Raw genomic sequence first — 25,000 nt, forward strand, 5'->3', positions numbered from 1 at the left:
CAGTATAAACCCTGCTACAGCTGATATCTCTACAGTATAAACCCTGCTACAGCTGATATCTATACAGTATAAACCCTGCTACAGCTGATATCTCTACAGTCGTGGCCAAATGTTTTGAGAATGACACAAATATTAATTTTCCCAAAGTCTGCTGCCTTGCATATACTCCAGAATGTTATGAAGAGTGATCAGATGAATTGTAATTAATTGCAAAGTCCCTCTTTGCCATGCAAATGAACTGAATCCCCCAAAAAACATTTCCACTGCATTTCAGCCCTGCCACAAAAGGACCAGCTGACATCATGTCAGTGATTCTCTCGTTAACACAGGTGTGAGTGTTGACGAGGACAAGGCTGGAGATCACTCTGTCATGCTGATTGAGTTCGAATAACAGACTGGAAGCTTCAAAAGGAGGGTGGTGATTGGAATCATTGTTCTTCCTCTGTCAGCCATGGTTACCTGCAAGGAAACATGTGGCGTCATCATTGCTTTGCACAAAAAGGGCTTCACAGGCAAGGATATTGCTGCCAGTAAGATTGCACCTAAATCAACCATTTATCGGATCATCAAGAACTTCAAGGAGAGCGGTTCAATTGTTGTGAAGAAGGCGTCAGGGCGCCCAAGAAAGTCCAGCAAACGCCAGGACCGTTTCCTAAAGTTGATTCAGCTGCGGGATCGGGGCACCAGCAGTACAGAGCTTGCTCAGGAATGGCAGCAGGCAGGTGTGAGGTGAAGACTTTTGGAGGATGGCCTGGTGTCAAGAAGGGCAGCAAAGAAGCCACTTCTCTCCAGGAAAAACATCAGGGACAGACTGATATTCTGCAAAAGGTACAGGGATTGGACTGCTGAGGACTGGGGTAAAGTCATTTTCTCTGATGAATCCCCTTTCCGATTGTTTGGGGCATCCGGAAAAAAGCTTGTCCGGAGAAGACAAGGTGAGCGCTACCATCAGTCCTGTGTCATGCCAACAGTAAAGCATCCTGAGACCATTCATGTGTGGGGTTGCTTCTCAGCCAAGGGAGTGGGCTCACTCACAATTTTGCCTAAGAACACAGCCATGAATAAAGAATGGTACCAACACATCCTCCGAGAGCAACTTCTCCCAACCATCCAGGAACAGTTTGGTGACGAACAATGCCTTTTCCAGCATGATGGAACACCTTGCCATAAGGCAAAAGTGATAACTAAGTGGCTCGGGGAACAAAACATCGATATTTTGGGTCCATGGCCAGGAAACTCCCCAGACCTTAATCCCATTGAGAACTTGTGGTCAATCCTCAAGAGGCGGGTGGACAAACAAAACCCACAAATTCTGACAAACTCAAAGCATTGATTATGCAAGAATGGGCTGCCATCACTGCAAATATTGACTCTTTGCATCAACTTCATGTAATTGTCAATAACTTTTTAACTTTTTGGCCACGACTGTACAGTATAAACCCTGCTACAGCTGACATCTTTATAATATCAATCAAATGTGTTTATAAAGCCATTTTTTTACATTATCAGATGTCACAAAGTGTTGTACAGAAACCCAGCCTTTAACCCCAAAACAGCAAGCAATGCAGATGTAGAAGCACGGTGGCTAGCAAAAAACTCCCTAGAAAGGCCAAAACCTTAGGAAGAAACCTAGAGAGGAACCAGGCTTTGAGGGGTGGCCAGTCCTCTTCTGGCTGTGCCGGGTGGAGATTATAACTGAACATGGCCAAGATGTTCTAATGTTCATAAATGACCAGCAGGGTCAGATAATAATAATCACAGTGGTTGTCGAGGGTGCAACAGGTCAGCACCTCAGGAGTAAATGTCAGTTGACTTTTCATAGCCGAGCATTCAGAGTTAGAGACAGCAGGTGCGGTAGAGAGAGGGAGAGTCGAAAACAGCAGGTCGAGGTAGCACATCCGGTGAAAACGTCAGGGTTTCATAGCCGCAGGCAGAATAGTTGAAACTAGAGCAGCAGCACGACCAGGTGGACTGGGGACAGCAAGGAGTCATCAGGCCAGGCAGTCCTGAAGCATGGCCCGAAGGCTCAGGTCCTCCTTGAGGAGAGGGAGAGAGAGCGAATTAGAGTTGGCATACTTAAATTCACACAGGACACAAGATAAGCTACATTAGCTACGTTAGCTACGTTAGCTACATTACTACGTTAGCTACATTTGCTACGTTAGTTACATTAGCTACATTAGCTACGTTGGCTACATTAGCTACAACGTTAGCTATATTAGCTACATTAGCTACGTTAGCTACATTAGCTACGTTAGCTACATTACCTACGTTAGCTACATTAGCTACAACGTTAGCTACATTAGCTACGTTAGCTACATTAGCTACAACGTTAGCTATATTAGCTACCTTAGCTACATTATCTACATTAGCTACGTTAGCTACATTAGCTACAACGTTAGCTATATTAGCTACATTAGCTACGTTAGCTACATTAGCTACAACGTTAGCTATATTAGCTACCTTAGCTACATTATCTACATTAGCTACGTTAGCTACATTAGCTACAACGTTAGCTATATTAGCTACCTTAGATATATTAGCTACCTTAGCTATATTAGCTACATTAGCTACGTTAGCTACGTTAGCTCTGAATGTGGGCATGATGTCGGCATGATGTAAGATCTACACACCTACAGCAGCATCAACTCTTAACAAACACGAACAGTACGGTACGGTGCAGTCGGTGCTACTGTGCCGGTAAACATGAGACGGTATCGTCAGTGGTATACCGGTAACACATGGTTTGATGGGCAGCAGACTCAGAAACACAGCTGGAACGTTGCTTGGGACCGTTGACCAATAGATAGATGGTATAGAGTTCAGTAATCACACCGCCACCAAGCGGTAGGTAGTGCAGCAGGAGTTGGGGAATGACCTCACGTGTTTGTCCAGTTTGTCTCAGCAGGGTTTGTGGGTTCATTCAATATCAACATCAGCATCAATTGGAATTTATTTTCTTTTCTTTTTTTAATCATTGAATTGAATTTGCACTTTCTGACTGAATTGACCCCAAACCATGTCTGTCTCATAGTTACTGTCTGTTACTGATGATGTCATAGTTACTGTCCGTTACTGATGATGTCATAGTTACTGTCCGTTACTGAATGTCAACTCCCAAACCATGTCTGTGTCATAGTTACTGTCTGTTACTGATGATGTCATAGTTACTGTCTGTTACTGATGATGTCACAGCTACTGTCTGTTACTGATGATGTCATAGTTACTGTCCGTTACTCAATGTCAACTCCCAAACCATGTCTGTCTCATAGTTACTGTCTGTTACTGATGATGTCATAGTTACTGTCTGTTACTGATGATGTCATAGTTACTGTCTGTTACTGAATCTCAACTTCCTTAGTAATGTCTCTGGTGATGTCTCTGGTGATGTCACTGTTGATGTCATTGGTGATGTCATTGGTAATGTCATTGGTGATGTCACTGGTGATGTTACTGGTGATGTCATTGGTGATGTCATTGGTAATGTTACTGGTGATGTCACTGGTGATGTCACTGGTGATGTCATTGGTGATGTTACTGTTGATGTCACTGGTGATGTCACTGTTGATGTCATTGGTAATGTTACTGTTGATGTCACTGGTGATGTCACTGTTGATGTCATTGGTGATGTTACTGTTGATGTCACTGGTGATGTCATTGGTGATGTCATTGGTAATGTTACTGGTGATGTCACTGGTGATGTCACTGGTGATGTCATTGGTGATGTTACTGTTGATGTCACTGGTGATGTCACTGTTGATATCATTGGTAATGTTACTGTTGTTGTCACTGGTGATGTCACTGTTGATGTCATTGGTAATGTTACTGTTGATGTCACTGGTGATGTCATTGGTAATGTCACTGGTGATGACATTGGTAATGTTACTGGTGATGTCACTGTTGATGTCATTGGTGATGTCACTGTTGATCTCATTGGTGATGTCACTGTTGATGTCATTGGTAATGTTACAGTTGATGTCAGGACACGCCCCCAGGCATGACAAGCCACAGGAAGACACACACACACCTCTGGTCCTCTGTTTGTACATGCCACACCTCTGTGTGTATCTCTCCCTACATGTAGGTGTCCTGACTGTGTGTGTGTGTGTGTGTGTGTGTGTGTGTGTGTGTGTGTGTGTGTGTGTGTGTGTGTGTGTGTGTGTGTGTGTGTGTGTTCCAGAGGCCCAACAGAGACCTTACTATGCAGACTACTCCCCGGTTCGTCTCACCATCCACACGTTGTGCACCAGCCACTACCTGGACCTCTTCATCACCGTCATCATCGGCATCAACGTCGTCACCATGAGCATGGAGCATTACAACCAGCCACAGGTAACTATAGCAACCACACTACAACCAGCCTCAGGCAACTATAGCAACCACACCACAACCAGCCTCAGGTAACTATAGCAACCACACCACAACCAGCCTCAGGTAACTATAGCAACCACACCTCACTAAAAAGCCTCGGGTAACTATAGCAACCACACCGCAACCAGCCTCAGGTAACTATAGCAACCACACCACACTACAACCAGCCACAGGTAACTATAGCAACCACACCACAACCAGCCTCAGGTAACTATAGCAACCACACCACAACCAGCTTCAGGTAACTATAGTAACCACACCACAACCAGCTTCAGATTACTATAGCAACCACACCACAACCAGCCTCAGGTAACTATAGCAACCACACCACAACCAGCCTCAGGTAACTATAGCAACCACACCACACTAAAAAAGCCTCGGGTAACTATAGCAACCACACCACAACCAGCCTCAGGTAACTATAGCAACCACACCACACTACAACCAGCCTCAGGTAACTATGGCAACCACACTACAACCATCATCAGGTAGCTGAAGTAACCTCGCACACCGGTAACTATAGCAACCACACTGAAATTAGGTAACTTTGGTAACCATAGCAAACACGAAAGTATGAAAATCAACCAACCACTGGTAACCATGATGGTCTGATAGTGTTCTGTCTTCTGGATCTTTCTACTGGAGGTACTAACTCTGTGTGTGTGTGTGTGTGTGTGTGTGTGTGTGTGTGTGTGTGTGTGTGTGTGTGTGTGTGTGTGTGTGTGTGTGTGTGTGTGTGTGTGTGTGTGTGTGTCCAGTATCTGGAGGAAGCTCTGAAGTACTGTAACTACTTGTTTACCTGTATCTTCATCATCGAGACCCTGCTGAAACTAGTGGCCTTCGGACTGCACAGGTTTTTCAAGGACAGGTACACATTCTACACACTACACACTACACTACACACACTACACTACACACTACACACTACACCACTACACACTACACACACTACACTACACACACTACACTACACACTACACACTACACTACACACTACACACTACACTACACACTACACTACACACTACACTACACACTACACTACACACACTACACTACACACTACACACACATATACACACACAATACACTCACACACTACACACTACACTACACACACACTACACTACACACTACACACTACACTACACACTACACTACACACACTACACTACACACTACACACACACACACTACACACTACACTACACACACTACAGTACACACTACACACTACACACTACACTACACTACACACACACACACTACACACTACACTACACACACTACACTACACACTACACACTACACACTACACTACACACACTACACTACACACTACACACACACACACTACACACTACACTACACACTACACTACACACTACACACTACACACTACACTACACACACTACACTACACACTACACACACATATACACACACACTACACTACACACTACACACACATATACACACACACTACACTACACACACTACACTACACACTACACACACATATACACACACACTACACTCACACACACTACACTACACATACATATATACACACACACACACACACACACTACACACACACACACTACACACTACACACTACACACACTACACACTACACACACACACACTACACACTACACACACACTACACACACTACACACACACTACACACACACACACACACACACACACATACACACTACACACACTACACTACACATACATACACACTACACACACACACACATACACACACTACACACACTACACTACACATACATACACACACACACACACACACACACACACTACACATACACACACACACACTACACTACACATACACACTACACACACACACACACACATACACACACTACACGCACATACACACACTACACACACTACACTACACATACATACACACACACACACACACACTACACATACACACACACACACACATACACACACTACACACACATACACACACTACACACACTACACTACACATACATACACACACACACACACGCACACACACACACACACACAAAGTGTTCCTCACTCGGTCATTGGATCTTGACACAAAAATGTGTCTGTGTGTGTTTATGTGTGTGTGTGTGTGTGTGTGTGTGTGTGTGTGTGTGTGTGTGTGTGTGTGTGTGTGTGTGTGTGTGTGTGTGTGTGTGTGTGTGTGTGTGTGTGTGTGTGTGTGTGTGTGTGTATCCAGGTGGAACCAGCTGGACCTGGCCATAGTGCTGCTGTCCATCATGGGCATCACTCTGGAGGAGCTGAAAATGAACGCATCATTACCCATCAACCCCACCATCATCAGGATCATGAGAGTCCTGAGGATCGCTCGAGGTAGACACAGTCTTGAGGATCGCTCGAGGTAGACACAGTACTGAGGATCGCTCGAGGTAGACAGTCCTGAGGATCGCTCGAGGTAGACACAGGATTGAGGATCGCTCGAGGTAGACACAGTACTGAGGATCGCTCGAGGTAGACACAGTCCTGAGGATCGCTCGAGGTAGACACAGTCCTGAGGATCGCTCGAGGTAGAGGCATCCCTGAGGATCGCTCGAGATAGACACAGTCCTGAGGATCGCTCGAGGTAGACACAGTACTGAGGATCGCTCGAGGTAGACACAGACCTGAGGATCACTCGAGGTAGACACAGTCCTGAGGATCGCTCGAGGTAGACACAGTCCTGAGGATCGCTCGAGGTAGGCACAGTCCTGAGGATCGCTCGAGGTAGACACAGTCCTGAGGATCGCTCGAGGTAGACACAGTCCTGAGGATCGCTCGAGGTAGACCCAGTCCTGAGGATCGCTCGAGGTAGACACAGTACTGAGGATCGCTCGAGGTAGACACAGTCCTGAGGATCGCTCGAGGTAGCCACAGTCCTGAGGATCGCTCGAGGTAGGCCCAGTCCTGAGGATCGCTCGACGTAGACACAGTACTGAGGATCGCTCAAGGTAGACACAGTCCTGAGGATCCCTCGAGGTAGACACAGTCCTGAGGATCGCTTGAGGTAGACACAGCCTAGTCCTGAGGATCGCTCGAGGTAGACACAGTACTGAGGTTCGCTCGAGGTAGATACAGTCCTGAGGATCGCTCGAGGTAGACACAGTCCTGAGGATCCCTCGAGGTAGACACAGTACTGAGGATCGCTCGAGGTAGACACAGTACTGAGGATCGCTCGAGGTAGAGACGTCCCTGAGGATCGCTCGAGGTAGACACAGTCCTGAGGATCGCTCGAGGTAGACACAGTACTGAGGGTCGCTCGAGGTAGACACAGACCTGAGGATCGCTCGAGGTAGACACAGTCCTGAGGATTGCTCGAGTTAGACACAGTCCTGAGGATCGCTCGAGGTAGACACAGTCCTGAGGATCGCTCGAGGTAGACACAGTCCTGAGGATCGCTCGAGGTAGACACAGTCCTGAGGATCTCTCGAGGTAGACCCAGTCCTGAGGATCGCTCGAAGGTAGACACAGTCCTGAAGATCGCTCGAGGTAGACACAGTCCTGAGGATCGCTCGAGGTAGACCCAGTCCTGAGGATCCCTCGAGGTAGACACAGTACTGAGGATCGCTCGAGGTAGACACAGTCCTGAGGATCGCTCGAGGTGACACAGTCCTGAGGATCGCTTGAGGTAGACACAGCCTAGTCCTGAGGATCGCTCGATGTAGACACAGTCCTGAGGATCGCTCGAGGTAGACACAGTCCCGAGGATCTCTCGAGGTAGACACAGTACTGAGGATCGCTCGAGGTAGACACAGTACTGAGGATCTCTCCAGGTAGACACAGCAGGGTACTGAGGATCGCTCGAGGTAGACACAGTCCTGAGGATCGCTTGAGGTAAACACAGTCTAGTCCTCAGGATCGCTCGAGGTAGGCACAGTCCTGAGGATCGCTCGAGGTAGACACAGCAGGGTACTGAGGATCGCTCGAGGTAGACACAGCAGGGTACTGAGGATCGCTCGAGGTAGACACAGCAGGGTACTGAGGATCGCTCGAGGTAGACACAGTCCTGAGGATCGCTCGAGGTAGACACAGTCCTGAGGATCACTCGAGGTAGACAGAGTCCTGAGGATCGCTCGAGGTAGACACAGTCCTGAGGATCGCTCGAGGTAGACACAGTCCTGAGGATCGCTCGAGGTAGACACAGTCCTGAGGATCGCTCGAGGTAGACACAGTCCTGAGGATCGCTCGAGGTAGACACATCCCTGAGGATCGCTCGAGGTAGACACATCCCTGAGGATCGCTCGAGGTAGACACAGTCCTGAGGATCGCTCGAGGTAGACACATTACTGAGGATCGCTATAGGTAGACACAGTCCTGAGGATCGCTCGAGGTAGACACAGTCCTGAGGATCGCTCGAGGTAGACACAGTCCTGAGGATCGCTCGAGGTAGACACAGTCCTGAGGATCGCTCCAGGTAGACACAGTCCTGAGGATCGCTCCAGGTAGACACAGTCCTGAGGATCGCTCGAGGTAGACAGTCCTGAGGATCGCTCGAGGTAGTCACAGTCCTGACGATTGCTTGAGGTAGACACAGCCCAGTCCTGAGGATCGCTCGAGGTAGACACAGCAGGGTACTGAGGATCGCTCGAGGTAAACACAGTCCTGAGGATCGCTCGAGGTAGACACAGTCCTGAGGATCGCTCGAGGTAGACACAGTCCTGAGGATCGCTCGAGGTAGACACAGTCCTGAGGATCGCTCGAGGTAGACACAGTACTGAGGATCGCTATAGGTAGACACAGTACTGAGGATCGCTCGAGGTAGACACAGTCCTGAGGATCGCTCGAGGTAGACACAGTCCTGAGGATGGCTCCAGGTAGACACAGTCCTGAGGATCGCTCGAGGTAGACACAGTCCTGAGGATCGCTCGAGGTAGACACAGTCCTGACGATCGCTCGAGGTAGACACAGCCCAGTCCTGAGGATCGCTCCAGGTAGACACAGCAGGGTACTGAGGATCGCTCGAGGTAGACACAGTCCTGAGGATCGCTCGAGGTAGGCACAGTCCTCAGGATCGCTCGAGGTAGACACAGTCCTGAGGATCGCTCGAGGTAGACACAGTCCTGAGGATCGCTCGAGGTAGACACATCCCTGAGGATCGCTCGAGGTAGACACAGTCCTGAGGATCGCTCGAGGTAGACACAGTCCTGAGGATCGCTCGAGGTAGACACAGTCCTGAGGATCGCTCGAGGTAGACACATCCCTGAGGATCGCTCGAGGTAGACACAGTCCTGAGGATCGCTCGAGGTAGACACAGTCCTGAGGATCGCTCGAGGTAGACACAGTACTGAGGATCGCTATATGTAGACACAGTCCTGAGGATCGCTCGAGGTAGACACAGTCCTGAGGATCGCTCGAGGTAGACACAGTCCTGAGGATCGCTCCAGGTAGACACAGTCCTGAGGATCGCTCGAGGTAGTCACAGTCCTGACGATTGCTTGAGGTAGACACAGCCCAGTCCTGAGGATCGCTCGAGGTAGACACAGCAGGGTACTGAGGATCGCTCGAGGTAGACACAGTCCTGAGGATCGCTCGAGGTAGACACAGTCCTGAGGATCGCTCGAGGTAGACACAGTCCTGAGGATCGCTCGAGGTAGACACAGTCCTGAGGATCGCTCGAGGTAGACACAGTACTGAGGATCGCTATAGGTAGACACAGTACTGAGGATCGCTCGAGGTAGACACAGTCCTGAGGATCGCTCGAGGTAGACACAGTACTGAGGATCGCTTGAGGTAGACACAGACCTGAGGATCGCTCGAGGTAGACACAGTCCTGAGGATTGCTCGAGGTAGACACAGTCCTGAGGATCGCTCGAAGTAGACACAGTCCTGAGGATCGCTCGAGGTAGACACAGTCCTGAGGATCGCTCGAGGTAGACACAGTCCTGAGGATCTCTCGAGGTAGACCCAGTCCTGAGGATCGCTCGAGGTAGACACAGTCCTGAGGATCGCTCGAGGTAGACACAGTCCTGAGGATCGCTCGAGGTAGACCCAGTCCTGAGGATCCCTCGAGGTAGACACAGTACTGAGGATCGCTCGAGGTAGACACAGTCCTGAGGATCGCTCGGGGTGCAACAGTCCTGAGGATCGCTCGAGGTAGATTCAGTCCTGAGGATCGCTCGAGGTAGACACAGTCCCGAGGATCTCTCGAGGTAGACACAGTACTGAGGATCGCTCGAGGTAGACACAGTACTGAGGATCGCTCCAGGTAGACACAGCAGGGTACTGAGGATCGCTCGAGGAAGACACAGTCCTGAGGATCGCTTGAGGTAGACACAGTCCTGAGGATCACTTGAGGTAAACACAGTCTAGTCCTCAGGATCGCTCGAGGTAGGCACAGTCCTGAGGATTGCTCGAGGTAGACACAGCAGGGTACTGAGGATCGCTCGAGGTAGACATAGCAGGGTACTGAGGATCGCTCGAGGTAGACGCAGCAGGGTACTGAGGATCGCTCGAGGTAGACACAGTCCTGAGGATTGCTCGAGGTAGACACAGTCCTGAGGATCGCTCGAGGTAGACACAGTACTGAGGATCGCTCAAGGTAGACACAGCAGGGTACTGAGGATCGCTCGAGGTAGACACAGCAGGGTACTGAGGATTGCTCGAGGTAGACACAGTCCTGAGGATCGCTCGAGGTAGACACAGTCCTGAGGATCGCTCGAGGTAGACACAGTCCTGAGGATCGCTTGAGGTAAACACAGTCTAGTGCTCCGGATCGCTCGAGGTAGACACAGTCATGAGGATCGCTCGAGGTAGACACAGCAGGGTACTGAGGATCGCTCGAGGTAGACACAGCAGGGTACTGAGGATCGCTCGAGGTAGACACAGTCCTGAGGATCGCTCGAGGTAGACACAGTCCTGAGGATCGCTCGAGGTAGACACGGTCCTGAGGATCGCTCGAGGTAGACACAGTACTGAGGATCGCTCGAGGTAGACACATTCCTGAGGATCGCTCGAAGGTAGACACAGTCCTGAGGATCGCTCGAGGTAAACACATCCCTGAGGATCGCTCGAGGTAGACACAGTCCTGAGGATCGCTCGAGGTAGACACAGTACTGAGGATCGCTCGAGGTAGACACAGTCCTGAGGATCGCTCGAGGTAGACACAGACCTGAGGATCGCTCGAGGTAGACACAGTCCAGACTATCCCTCGAGGTAGACACAGTCCTGAGGATCGCTCGAGGTAGACACAGTACTGAGGATCGCTCGAGGTAGACACAGACCTGAGGATCGCTCGAGGTAGCCACAGTCCTGAGGATCGCTCGAGGTAGACACAGTCCTGAGGATCGCTCGAGGTAGACACAGTCCTGAGGATCGCTCGAGAAAGACACAGCACTGAGGATCGCTCGAGGTAGACAGCCCTGAGGATCGCTCGAGGTAGACACAGTCCTGAGGATCGCTCGAGGTAGACACAGTACTGAGGGTCGCTCGAGGTAGACACAGACCTGAGGATCGCTCGAGGTAGACACAGTCCTGAGGATTTCTCGAGGTAGACACAGTCCTGAGGATCACTCGAGGTAGACACAGTCCTGAGGATCGCTCGAGGTAGACACAGTCCTGAGGATCGCTCGAGGTAGACACAGTCCTGAGGATCTCTTGAGGTAGACCCAGTCCTGAGGATCGCTCGAGGTAGACACAGTCCTGAAGATCGCTCGAGGTAGACACAGTCCTGAGGATCGCTCGAGGTAGACCCAGTCCTGAGGATCCCTCGAGGTAGACACAGTACTGAGGATCGCTTGAGGTAGACACAGTCCTGAGGATCGCTCGAGGTGACACAGTCCTGAGGATCGCTTGAGGTAGACACAGCCTAGTCCTGAGGATCGCTCGATGTAGACACAGTCCTGAGGATCGCTCGAGGTAGACACAGTCCCGAGGATCTCTCGAGGTAGACACAGTACTGAGGATGGCTCGAGGTAGACACAGTACTGAGGATCTCTCCAAGTAGACACAGCAGGGTACTGAGGATCGCTCGAGGTAGACACAGTCCTGAGGATCGCTTGAGGTAAACACAGTCTAGTCCTCAGGATCGCTCGAGGTAGGCACAGTCCTGAGGATCGCTCGAGGTAGACACAGCAGGGTACTGAGGATCGCTCGAGGTAGACACAGCAGGGTACTGAGGATCGCTCGAGGTAGACACAGCAGGGTACTGAGGATCGCTCGAGGTAGACACAGTCCTGAGGATCGCTCGAGGTAGACACAGTCCTGAGGATCACTCGAGGTAGACAGAGTCCTGAGGATCGCTCGAGGTAGACACAGTCCTGAGGATCGCTCGAGGTAGACACAGTCCTGAGGATCGCTCGAGGTAGACACAGTCCTGAGGATCGCTCGAGGTACACAGTCCTGAGGATCGCTCGAGGTAGACACAGTCCTGAGGATCGCTCGAGGTAGACACAGTCCTGAGGATCGCTCGAGGTAGACACATCCCTGAGGATCGCTCGAGGTAGACACATCCCTGAGGATCGCTCGAGGTAGACACAGTCCTGAGGATCGCTCGAGGTAGACACATTACTGAGGATCGCTATAGGTAGACACAGTCCTGAGGATCGCTCGAGGTAGACACAGTCCTGAGGATCGCTCGAGGTAGACACAGTCCTGAGGATCGCTCGAGGTAGACACAGTCCTGAGGATCGCTCCAGGTAGACACAGTCCTGAGGATCGCTCCAGGTAGACACAGTCCTGAGGATCGCTCGAGGTAGACAGTCCTGAGGATCGCTCGAGGTAGTCACAGTCCTGACGATTGCTTGAGGTAGACACAGCCCAGTCCTGAGGATCGCTCGAGGTAGACACAGCAGGGTACTGAGGATCGCTCGAGGTAGACACAGTCCTGAGGATCGCTCGAGGTAGACACAGTCCTGAGGATCGCTCGAGGTAGACACAGTCCTGAGGATCTCTTGAGGTAGACCCAGTCCTGAGGATCGCTCGAGGTAGACACAGTCCTGAAGATCGCTCGAGGTAGACACAGTCCTGAGGATCGCTCGAGGTAGACCCAGTCCTGAGGATCCCTCGAGGTAGACACAGTACTGAGGATCGCTTGAGGTAGACACAGTCCTGAGGATCGCTCGAGGTGACACAGTCCTGAGGATCGCTTGAGGTAGACACAGCCTAGTCCTGAGGATCGCTCGATGTAGACACAGTCCTGAGGATCGCTCGAGGTAGACACAGTCCCGAGGATCTCTCGAGGTAGACACAGTACTGAGGATCGCTCGAGGTAGACACAGTACTGAGGATCTCTCCAAGTAGACACAGCAGGGTACTGAGGATCGCTCGAGGTAGACACAGTCCTGAGGATCGCTTGAGGTAAACACAGTCTAGTCCTCAGGATCGCTCGAGGTAGGCACAGTCCTGAGGATCGCTCGAGGTAGACACAGCAGGGTACTGAGGATCGCTCGAGGTAGACACAGCAGGGTACTGAGGATCGCTCGAGGTAGACACAGCAGGGTACTGAGGATCGCTCGAGGTAGACACAGTCCTGAGGATCGCTCGAGGTAGACACAGTCCTGAGGATCACTCGAGGTAGACAGAGTCCTGAGGATCGCTCGAGGTAGACACAGTCCTGAGGATCGCTCGAGGTAGACACAGTCCTGAGGATCGCTCGAGGTAGACACAGTCCTGAGGATCGCTCGAGGTACACAGTCCTGAGGATCGCTCGAGGTAGACACAGTCCTGAGGATCGCTCGAGGTAGACACAGTCCTGAGGATCGCTCGAGGTAGACACATCCCTGAGGATCGCTCGAGGTAGACACATCCCTGAGGATCGCTCGAGGTAGACACAGTCCTGAGGATCGCTCGAGGTAGACACATTACTGAGGATCGCTATAGGTAGACACAGTCCTGAGGATCGCTCGAGGTAGACACAGTCCTGAGGATCGCTCGAGGTAGACACAGTCCTGAGGATCGCTCGAGGTAGACACAGTCCTGAGGATCGCTCCAGGTAGACACAGTCCTGAGGATCGCTCCAGGTAGACACAGTCCTGAGGATCGCTCGAGGTAGACAGTCCTGAGGATCGCTCGAGGTAGTCACAGTCCTGACGATTGCTTGAGGTAGACACAGCCCAGTCCTGAGGATCGCTCGAGGTAGACACAGCAGGGTACTGAGGATCGCTCGAGGTAGACACAGTCCTGAGGATCGCTCGAGGTAGACACAGTCCTGAGGATCGCTCGAGGTAGACACAGTCCTGAGGATCGCTCGAGGTAGACACAGTCCTGAGGATCGCTCGAGGTAGACACAGTACTGAGGATCGCTATAGGTAGACACAGTACTGAGGATCGCTCGAGGTAGACACAGTCCTGAGGATCGCTCGAGGTAGATTCAGTCCTGAGGATCGCTCGAGGTAGACACAGTCCCGAGGATCTCTCGAGGTAGACACAGTACTGAGGATCGCTCGAGGTAGACACAGTACTGAGGATCGCTCCAGGTAGACACAGCAGGGTACTGAGGATCGCTCGAGGAAGACACAGTCCTGAGGATCGCTTGAGGTAGACACAGTCCTGAGGATCACTTGAGGTAAACACAGTCTAGTCCTCAGGATCGCTCGAGGTAGGCACAGTCCTGAGGATTGCTCGAGGTAGACACAGCAGGGTACTGAGGATCGCTCGAGGTAGACATAGCAGGGTACTGAGGATCGCTCGAGGTAGACGCAGCAGGGTACTGAGGATCGCTCGAGGTAGACACAGTCCTGAGGATTGCTCGAGGTAGACACAGTCCTGAGGATCGCTCGAGGTAGACACAGTACTGAGGATCGCTCAAGGTAGACACAGCAGGGTACTGAGGATCGCTCGAGGTAGACACAGCAGGGTACTGAGGATTGCTCGAGGTAGACACAGTCCTGAGGATCGCTCGAGGTAGACACAGTCCTGAGGATCGCTCGAGGTAGACACAGTCCTGAGGATCGCTTGAGGTAAACACAGTCTAGTGCTCAGGATCGCTCGAGGTAGACACAGTCATGAGGATCGCTCGAGGTAGACACAGCAGGGTACTGAGGATCGCTCGAGGTAGACACAGCAGGGTACTGAGGATCGCTCGAGGTAGACACAGTCCTGAGGATCGCTCGAGGTAGACACAGTCCTGAGGATCGCTCGAGGTAGACACAGTCCTGAGGATCGCTCGAGGTAGACACAGTACTGAGGATCGCTCGAGGTAGACACATTCCTGAGGATCGCTCGAAGGTAGACACAGTCCTGAGGATCGCTCGAGGTAAACACATCCCTGAGGATCGCTCGAGGTAGACACAGTCCTGAGGATCGCTCGAGGTAGACACAGTACTGAGGATCGCTCGAGGTAGACACAGTCCTGAGGATCGCTCGAGGTAGACACAGACCTGAGGATCGCTCGAGGTAGACACAGTCCAGAGGATCCCTCGAGGTAGACACAGTCCTGAGGATCGCTCGAGGTAGACACAGTACTGAGGATCGCTCGAGGTAGACACAGACCTGAGGATCGCTCGAGGTAGCCACAGTCCTGAGGATCGCTCGAGGTAGACACAGTCCTGAGGATCGCTCGAGGTAGACACAGTCCTGAGGATCGCTCGAGAAAGACACAGCACTGAGGATCGCTCGAGGTAGACAGCCCTGAGGATCGCTCGAGGTAGACACAGTCCTGAGGATCGCTCGAGGTAGACACAGTACTGAGGGTCGCTCGAGGTAGACACAGACCTGAGGATCGCTCGAGGTAGACACAGTCCTGAGGATTGCTCGAGGTAGACACAGTCCTGAGGATCGCTCGAGGTAGACACAGTCCTGAGGATCGCTCGAGGTAGACACAGTCCTGAGGATCGCTCGAGGTAGACACAGTCCTGAGGATCTCTCGAGGTAGACCCAGTCCTGAGGATCGCTCGAGGTAGACACAGTCCTGAAGATCGCTCGAGGTAGACACAGTCCTGAGGATCGCTCGAGGTAGACCCAGTCCTGAGGATCCCTCGAGGTAGACACAGTACTGAGGATCGCTCGAGGTAGACACAGTCCTGAGGATCGCTCGAGGTGACACAGTCCTGAGGATCGCTTGAGGTAGACACAGCCTAGTCCTGAGGATCGCTCGATGTAGACACAGTCCTGAGGATCGCTCGAGGTAGACACAGTCCCGAGGATCTCTCGAGGTAGACACAGTACTGAGGATCGCTCGAGGTAGACACAGTACTGAGGATCTCTCCAAGTAGACACAGCAGGGTACTGAGGATCGCTCGAGGTAGACACAGTCCTGAGGATCGCTTGAGGTAAACACAGTCTAGTCCTCAGGATCGCTCGAGGTAGGCACAGTCCTGAGGATCGCTCGAGGTAGACACAGCAGGGTACTGAGGATCGCTCGAGGTAGACACAGCAGGGTACTGAGGATCGCTCGAGGTAGACACAGCAGGGTACTGAGGATCGCTCGAGGTAGACACAGTCCTGAGGATCGCTCGAGGTAGACGCAGTCCTGAGGATCGCTCGAGGTAGACACAGTACTGAGGATCGCTATAGGTAGACACAGTACTGAGGATCGCTCGAGGTAGACACAGTCCTGAGGGTCGCTCGAGGTAGACACAGTCCTGAGGATGGCTCCAGGTAGACACAGTCCTGAGGATCGCTCGAGGTAGACACAGTCCTGAGGATCGCTCGAGGTAGACACAGTCCTGACGATCGCTCGAGGTAGACACAGCCCAGTCCTGAGGATCGCTCCAGGTAGACACAGCAGGGTACTGAGGATCGCTCGAGGTAGACACAGTCCTGAGGATCGCTCGAGGTAGGCACAGTCCTCAGGATCGCTCGAGGTAGACACAGTCCTGAGGATCGCTCGAGGTAGACACAGTCCTGAGGATCGCTCGAGGTAGACACATCCCTGAGGATCGCTCGAGGTAGACACAGTCCTGAGGATCGCTCGAGGTAGACACAGTCCTGAGGATCGCTCGAGGTAGACACAGTCCTGAGGATCGCTCGAGGTAGACACATCCCTGAGGATCGCTCGAGGTAGACACAGTCCTGAGGATCGCTCGAGGTAGACACAGTACTGAGGATCGCTATATGTAGACACAGTCCTGAGGATCGCTCGAGGTAGACACAGTCCTGAGGATCGCTCGAGGTAGACACAGTCCTGAGGATCGCTCCAGGTAGACACAGTCCTGAGGATCGCTCCAGGTAGACACAGTCCTGACGATCGCTCCAGGTAGACACAGTCCTGAGGATCGCTCGAGGTAGACAGTCCTGAGGATCGCTCGAGGTAGTCACAGTCCTGACGATTGCTTGAGGTAGACACAGCCCAGTCCTGAGGATCGCTCGAGGTAGACACAGCAGGGTACTGAGGATCGCTCGAGGTAGACACGATCCTGATTATCGCTCGAGGTAGACACAGTCCTGAGGATCGCTCGAGGTAGACACAGTCCTGAGGATCGCTCGAGGTAGACACAGTCCTGAGGATCGCTCGAGGTAGACACAGTCCTGAGGATGGCTCCAGGTAGACACAGTCCTGAGGATCGCTCGAGGTAGACACAGTCCTGAGGATCGCTCGAGGTAGACACAGTCCTGACGATCGCTCGAGGTAGACACAGCCCAGTCCTGAGGATCGCTCCAGGTAGACACAGCAGGGTACTGAGGATCGCTCGAGGTAGACACAGTCCTGAGGATCGCTCGAGGTAGACACAGTACTGAGGATCGCTATAGGTAGACACAGTACTGAGGATCGCTCGAGGTAGACACAGTCCTGAGGATCGCTCGAGGTAGACACAGTCCTGAGGATGGCTCCAGGTAGACACAGTCCTGAGGATCGCTCGAGGTAGACACAGTCCTGAGGATCGCTCGAGGTAGACACAGTCCTGACGATCGCTCGAGGTAGACACAGCCCAGTCCTGAGGATCGCTCCAGGTAGACACAGCAGGGTACTGAGGATCGCTCGAGGTAGACACAGTCCTGAGGATCGCTCGAGGTAGGCACAGTCCTGAGGATCGCTCGAGGTAGACACAGTCCTGAGGATCGCTCGAGGTAGACACAGTCCTGAGGATCGCTCGAGGTAGACACATCCCTGAGAATCGCTCGAGGTAGACACAGTCCTGAGGATCGCTCGAGGTAGGAACAGTCCTGAGGATCGCTCGAGGTAGACACAGTCCTGAGGATCGCTCGAGGTAGACACATCCCTGAGGATCGCTCGAGGTAGACACAGTCCTGAGGATCGCTCGAGGTAGACACAGTACTGAGGATCGCTATATGTAGACACAGTCCTGAGGATCGCTCGAGGTAGACACAGTCCTGAGGATCGCTCGAGGTAGACACAGTCCTGAGGATCGCTCGAGGTAGGCACAGTCCTGAGGATCGCTCGATGTAGACACAGTCCTGAGGATCGCTCGAGGTAGACACAGTCCTGAGGATCGCTCGAGGTAGACACAGTCCTGAGGATCGCTCGAGGTAGGCACAGTCCTGAGGATCGCTCGAGGTAGACACAGTCCTGAGGATCGCTCGAGGTAGACACAGTCCTGAGGATCGCTCGAGGTAGACACATCCCTGAGGATCGCTCGAGGTAGACACAGTCCTGAGGATCGCTCGAGGTAGACACAGTACTGAGGATCGCTATATGTAGACACAGTCCTGAGGATCGCTCGAGGTAGACACAGTCCTGAGGATCGCTCGAGGTAGACACAGTCCTGAGGATCGCTCCAGGTAGACACAGTCCTGAGGATCGCTCCAGGTAGACACAGTCCTGACGATCGCTCCAGGTAGACACAGTCCTGAGGATCGCTCGAGGTAGACAGTCCTGAGGATCGCTCGAGGTAGTCACAGTCCTGCCGATTGCTTGAGGTAGACACAGCCCAGTCCTGAGGATCGCTCGAGGTAGACACAGCACGGGTACTGAGGATCGCTCGAGGTAGACACAGTCCTGAGGATCGCTCGAGGTAGACACAGTCCTGAGGATCGCTCGAGGTAGACACAGTCCTGACGATCGCTCGAGGTAGACACAGCCCAGTCCTGAGGATCGCTCCAGGTAGACACAGCAGGGTACTGAGGATCGCTCGAGGTAGACACAGTCCTGAGGATCGCTCGAGGTAGACACAGTACTGAGGATCGCTATAGGTAGACACAGTACTGAGGATCGCTCGAGGTAGACACAGTCCTGAGGATCGCTCGAGGTAGACACAGTCCTGAGGATGGCTCCAGGTAGACACAGTCCTGAGGATCGCTCGAGGTAGACACAGTCCTGAGGATCTCTCGAGGTAGACACAGTCCTGACGATCGCTCGAGGTAGACACAGCCCAGTCCTGAGGATCGCTCCAGGTAGACACAGCAGGGTACTGAGGATCGCTCGAGGTAGACACAGTCCTGAGGATCTCTCGAGGTAGGCACAGTCCTGAGGATCGCTCGAGGTAGACACAGTCCTGAGGATCGCTCGAGGTAGACACAGTCCTGAGGATCGCTCGAGGTAGACACATCCCCTGAGGATCGCTCGAGGTAGACACAGTCCTGAGGATCGCTCGAGGTAGACACAGTCCTGAGGATCGCTCGAGGTAGACACAGTCCTGAGGATCGCTCGAGGTAGACACATCCCTGAGGATCGCTCGAGGTAGACACAGTCCTGAGGATCGCTCGAGGTAGACACAGTACTGAGCATCGCTATATGTAGACACAGTCCTGAGGATCGCTCGAGGTAGACACAGTCCTGAGGATCGCTCGAGGTAGACACAGTCCTGAGGATCGCTCCAGGTAGACACAGTCCTGAGGATCGCTCCAGGTAGACACAGTCCTGACGATCGCTCCAGGTAGACACAGTCCTGAGGATCGCTCGAGGTAGACAGTCCTGAGGATCGCTCGAGGTAGTCACAGTCCTGACGATTGCTTGAGGTAGACACAGCCCAGTCCTGAGGATCGCTCGAGGTAGACACAGCAGGGTACTGAGGATCGCTCGAGGTAGACACAGTCCTGAGGATCGCTCGAGGTAGACACAGTCCTGAGGATCGCTCGAGGTAGACACAGTCCTGAGGATCGCTCGAGGTAGACATAGTCCTGAGGATCGCTCGAGGTAGACACAGTCCTGAGGATCGCTCGAGGTAGACACAGTCCTGAGGATCTCTCGAGGTAGACACAGTCCTGAGGATCGCTCGAGGTAGACACAGTCCTGAGGATCGCTCGAGGTAGACACAGTCCTGACGATCGCTCGAGGTAGACACAGCCCAGTCCTGAGGATCGCTCCAGGTAGACACAGCAGGGTACTGAGGATCGCTCGAGGTAGACACAGTCCTGAGGATCGCTCGAGGTAGGCACAGTCCTGAGGATCGCTCGAGGTAGACACAGTCCTGAGGATCGCTCGAGGTAGACACAGTCCTGAGGATCGCTCGAGGTAGACACATCCCTGAGGATCGCTCGAGGTAGACACAGTCCTGAGGATCGCTCGAGGTAGACACAGTCCTGAGGATCGCTCGAGGTAGACACAGTCCTGAGGATCGCTCGAGGTAGACACATCCCTGAGGATCGCTCGAGGTAGACACAGTCCTGAGGATCGCTCGAGGTAGACACAGTACTGAGGATCGCTATATGTAGACACAGTCCTGAGGATCGCTCGAGGTAGACACAGTCCTGAGGATCGCTCGAGGTAGACACAGTCCTGAGGATCGCTCCAGGTAGACACAGTCCTGAGGATCGCTCCAGGTAGACACAGTCCTGACGATCGCTCCAGGTAGACACAGTCCTGAGGATCGCTCGAGGTAGACAGTCCTGAGGATCGCTCGAGGTAGTCACAGTCCTGACGATTGCTTGAGGTAGACACAGCCCAGTCCTGAGGATCGCTCGAGGTAGACACAGCAGGGTACTGAGGATCGCTCGAGGTAGACACAGTCCTGAGGATCGCTCGAGGTAGACACAGTCCTGAGGATCGCTCGAGGTAGACACAGTCCTGAGGATCGCTCGAGGTAGACATAGTCCTGAGGATCGCTCGAGGTAGACACAGTCCTGAGGATCGCTCGAGGTAGACACAGTCCTGAGGATCGCTCGAGGTAGACAGAGTCCTGAGGATCGCTCGAGGTAGACACAGTCCTGAGGATCGCTCGAGGTAGACACAGTCCTGAGGATCGCTCGAGGTAGCCACAGTCCTGAGGATCGCTCGAGGTAGACACAGTCCTGAGGATCGCTCGAGGTAGACACAGTCCTGAGGATTGCTCGAGGTAGACACAGTACTGATGATCGCTATATGTAGACACAGTACTGAGGATCGCTCAAGGTAGACACAGTCCTGAGGATCGCTCGAGGTAGACACAGTCCTGAGGATCGCTCCAGGTAGACACAGTCCTGAGGATCGCTCCAGGTAGACACAGTCCTGACGATCGCTCCAGGTAGACACAGTCCTGAGGATCGCTCGAGGTAGACAGTCCTGAGGATCGCTCGAGGTAGTCACAGTCCTGACGATTGCTTGAGGTAGACACAGCCCAGTCCTGAGGATCGCTCGAGGTAGACACAGCACGGGTACTGAGGATCGCTCGAGGTAGACACAGTCCTGAGGATCGCTCGAGGTAGACACAGTCCTGAGGATCGCTCGAGGTAGACACAGTCCTGAGGATCGCTCGAGGTAGACACAGTCCTGAGGATCGCTCGAGGTAGACACAGTACTGAGGATCGCTATAGGTAGACACAGTACTGAGGATCGCTCGAGGTAGACACAGTCCTGAGGATCGCTCGAGGTAGACACAGTCCTGAGGATGTCTCCAGGTAGACACAGTCCTGAGGATCGCTCGAGGTAGACACAGTCCTGAGGATCGCTCGAGGTAGACACAGTCCTGACGATCGCTCGAGGTAGACACAGCCCAGTCCTGAGGATCGCTCCAGGTAGACACAGCAGGGTACTGAGGATCGCTCGAGGTAGACACAGTCCTGAGGATCGCTCGACGTAGACACAGTACTGAGGATCGCTATAGGTAGACACAGTACTGAGGATCGCTCGAGGTAGACACAGTCCTGAGGATCGCTCGAGGTAGACACAGTCCTGAGGATGGCTCCAGGTAGACACAGTCCTGAGGATCGCTCGAGGTAGACACAGTCCTGAGGATCGCTCGAGGTAGACACAGTCCTGACGATCGCTCGAGGTAGACACAGCCCAGTCCTGAGGATCGCTCCAGGTAGACACAGCAGGGTACTGAGGATCGCTCGAGGTAGACACAGTCCTGAGGATCGCTCGAGGTAGGCACAGTCCTGAGGATCGCTCGAGGTAGACACAGTCCTGAGGATCGCTCGAGGTAGACACAGTCCTGAGGATCGCTCGAGGTAGACACATCCCTGAGGATCGCTCGAGGTAGACACAGTCCTGAGGATCGCTCGAGGTAGACACAGTCCTGAGGATCGCTCGAGGTAGACACAGTCCTGAGGATCGCTCGAGGTAGACACATCCCTGAGGATCGCTCGAGGTAGACACAGTCCTGAGGATCGCTCGAGGTAGACACAGTCCTGAGGATCGCTATATGTAGACACAGTCCTGAGGATCGCTCGAGGTAGACACAGTCCTGAGGATCGCTCGAGGTAGACACAGTCCTGAGGATCGCTCCAGGTAGACACAGTCCTGAGGATCGCTCCAGGTAGACACAGTCCTGACGATCGCTCCAGGTAGACACAGTCCTGAGGATCGCTCGAGGTAGACAGTCCTGAGGATCGCTCGAGGTAGTCACAGTCCTGACGATTTCTTGAGGTAGACACAGCCCAGTCCTGAGGATCGCTCGAGGTAGACACAGCAGGGTAATGAGGGACGCTCGAGGTAGACACAGTCCTGAGGATCGCTCGAGGTAGACACAGTCCTGAGGATCGCTCGAGGTAGACACAGTCCTGAGGATCGCTCGAGGTAGACATAGTCCTGAGGATCGCTCGAGGTAGACACAGTCCTGAGGATCGCTCGAGGTAGACACAGTCCTGAGGATCGCTCGAGGTAGACACAGTCCTGAGGATCGCTCGAGGTAGACACAGTCCTGAGGATCGCTCGAGGTAGACACAGTCCTGACGATCGCTCGAGGTAGACACAGCCCAGTCCTGAGGATCGCTCCAGGTAGACACAGCAGGGTACTGAGGATCGCTCGAGGTAGACACAGTCCTGAGGATCGCTCGAGGTAGGCACAGTCCTGAGGATCGCTCGAGGTAGACACAGTCCTGAGGATCGCTCGAGGTAGACACAGTCCTGAGGATCGCTCGAGGTAGACACATCCCTGAGGATCGCTCGAGGTAGACACAGTCCTGAGGATCGCTCGAGGTAGACACAGTCCTGAGGATCGCTCGAGGTAGACACAGTCCTGAGGATCGCTCGAGGTAGACACATCCCTGAGGATCGCTCGAGGTAGACACAGTCCTGAGGATCGCTCGAGGTAGACACAGTACTGAGGATCGCTATATGTAGACACAGTCCTGAGGATCGCTCGAGGTAGACACAGTCCTGAGGATCGCTCGAGGTAGACACAGTCCTGAGGATCGCTCCAGGTAGACACAGTCCTGAGGATCGCTCCAGGTAGACACAGTCCTGACGATCGCTCCAGGTAGACACAGTCCTGAGGATCGCTCGAGGTAGACAGTCCTGAGGATCGCTCGAGGTAGTCACAGTCCTGACGATTGCTTGAGGTAGACACAGCCCAGTCCTGAGGATCGCTCGAGGTAGACACAGCAGGGTACTGAGGATCGCTCGAGGTAGACACAGTCCTGAGGATCGCTCGAGGTAGACACAGTCCTGAGGATCGCTCGAGGTAGACACAGTCCTGAGGATCGCTCGAGGTAGACAGAGTCCTGAGGATCGCTCGAGGTAGACACAGTCCTGAGGATCGCTCGAGGTAGACACAGTCCTGAGGATCGCTCGAGGTAGACACAGTCCTGAGGATCGCTCGAGGAAGACAGAGTCCTGAGGATCGCTCGAGGTAGACACAGTCCTGAGGATCGCTCGAGGTAGACACAGTCCTGAGGATCGCTCGAGGTAGATACAGTCCTGAGGATCGCTCGAGGTAGACACATCCCTGAGGATCGCTCGAGGTAGACACAGTCCTGAGGATCGCTCCAGGTAGACACAGTCCTGAGGATCGCTCCAGGTAGACACAGTCCTGAGGATCGCTCCAGGTAGACACAGTCCTGAGGATCGCTCGAGGTAGACAGTCCTGAGGATCGCTCGAGGTAGTCACAGTCCTGACGATTGCTTGAGGTAGACACAGCCCAGTCCTGAGGATCGCTCGAGGTAGACACAGCAGGGTACTGAGGATCGCTCGAGGTAGACACAGTCCTGAGGATCGCTCGAGGTAGACACAGTCCTGAGGATCGCTCGAGGTAGACACAGTCCTGAGGATCGCTCGAGGTAGGCACAGTCCTGAGGATCGCTCGAGGTAGACACAGTCCTGAGGATCGCTCGAGGTAGACACAGTCCTGAGGATCGCTCGAGGTAGACACAGTCCTGAGGATCGCTCGAGGTAGACAGAGTCCTGAGGATCGCTCGAGGTAGACACAGTCCTGAGGATCGCTCGAGGTAGACACAGTCCTGAGGATCGCTCGAGGTAGATACAGTCCTGAGGATCGCTCGAGGTAGACACATCCCTGAGGATCGCTCGAGGTAGACACAGTCCTGAGGATCGCTCCAGGTAGACACAGTCCTGAGGATCGCTCCAGGTAGACACAGTCCTGAGG

General features: G+C 53.1%; 1 protein-coding gene across 1 annotated transcript in view; it reads left to right on the forward strand.

Moving 5' to 3' along the window:
• cacna1ha (calcium channel, voltage-dependent, T type, alpha 1H subunit a) overlaps window positions 1-25,000 on the forward strand; it is a 126,853-nt gene that overhangs the window by 80,636 nt on the left and 21,217 nt on the right. The window contains exons 23-25 of the mRNA XM_045721262.1: window positions 4,181-4,332; window positions 5,130-5,239; window positions 6,627-6,760. Of these exons, the coding sequence (XP_045577218.1) occupies window positions 4,181-4,332; window positions 5,130-5,239; window positions 6,627-6,760 (396 nt within the window). The remainder of the gene's footprint in view (window positions 1-4,180; window positions 4,333-5,129; window positions 5,240-6,626; window positions 6,761-25,000) is intronic.

Source organism: Salmo salar, chromosome ssa06, assembly GCF_905237065.1.
Source record: "Salmo salar chromosome ssa06, Ssal_v3.1, whole genome shotgun sequence".
NCBI lineage: Eukaryota > Metazoa > Chordata > Actinopteri > Salmoniformes > Salmonidae > Salmo > Salmo salar.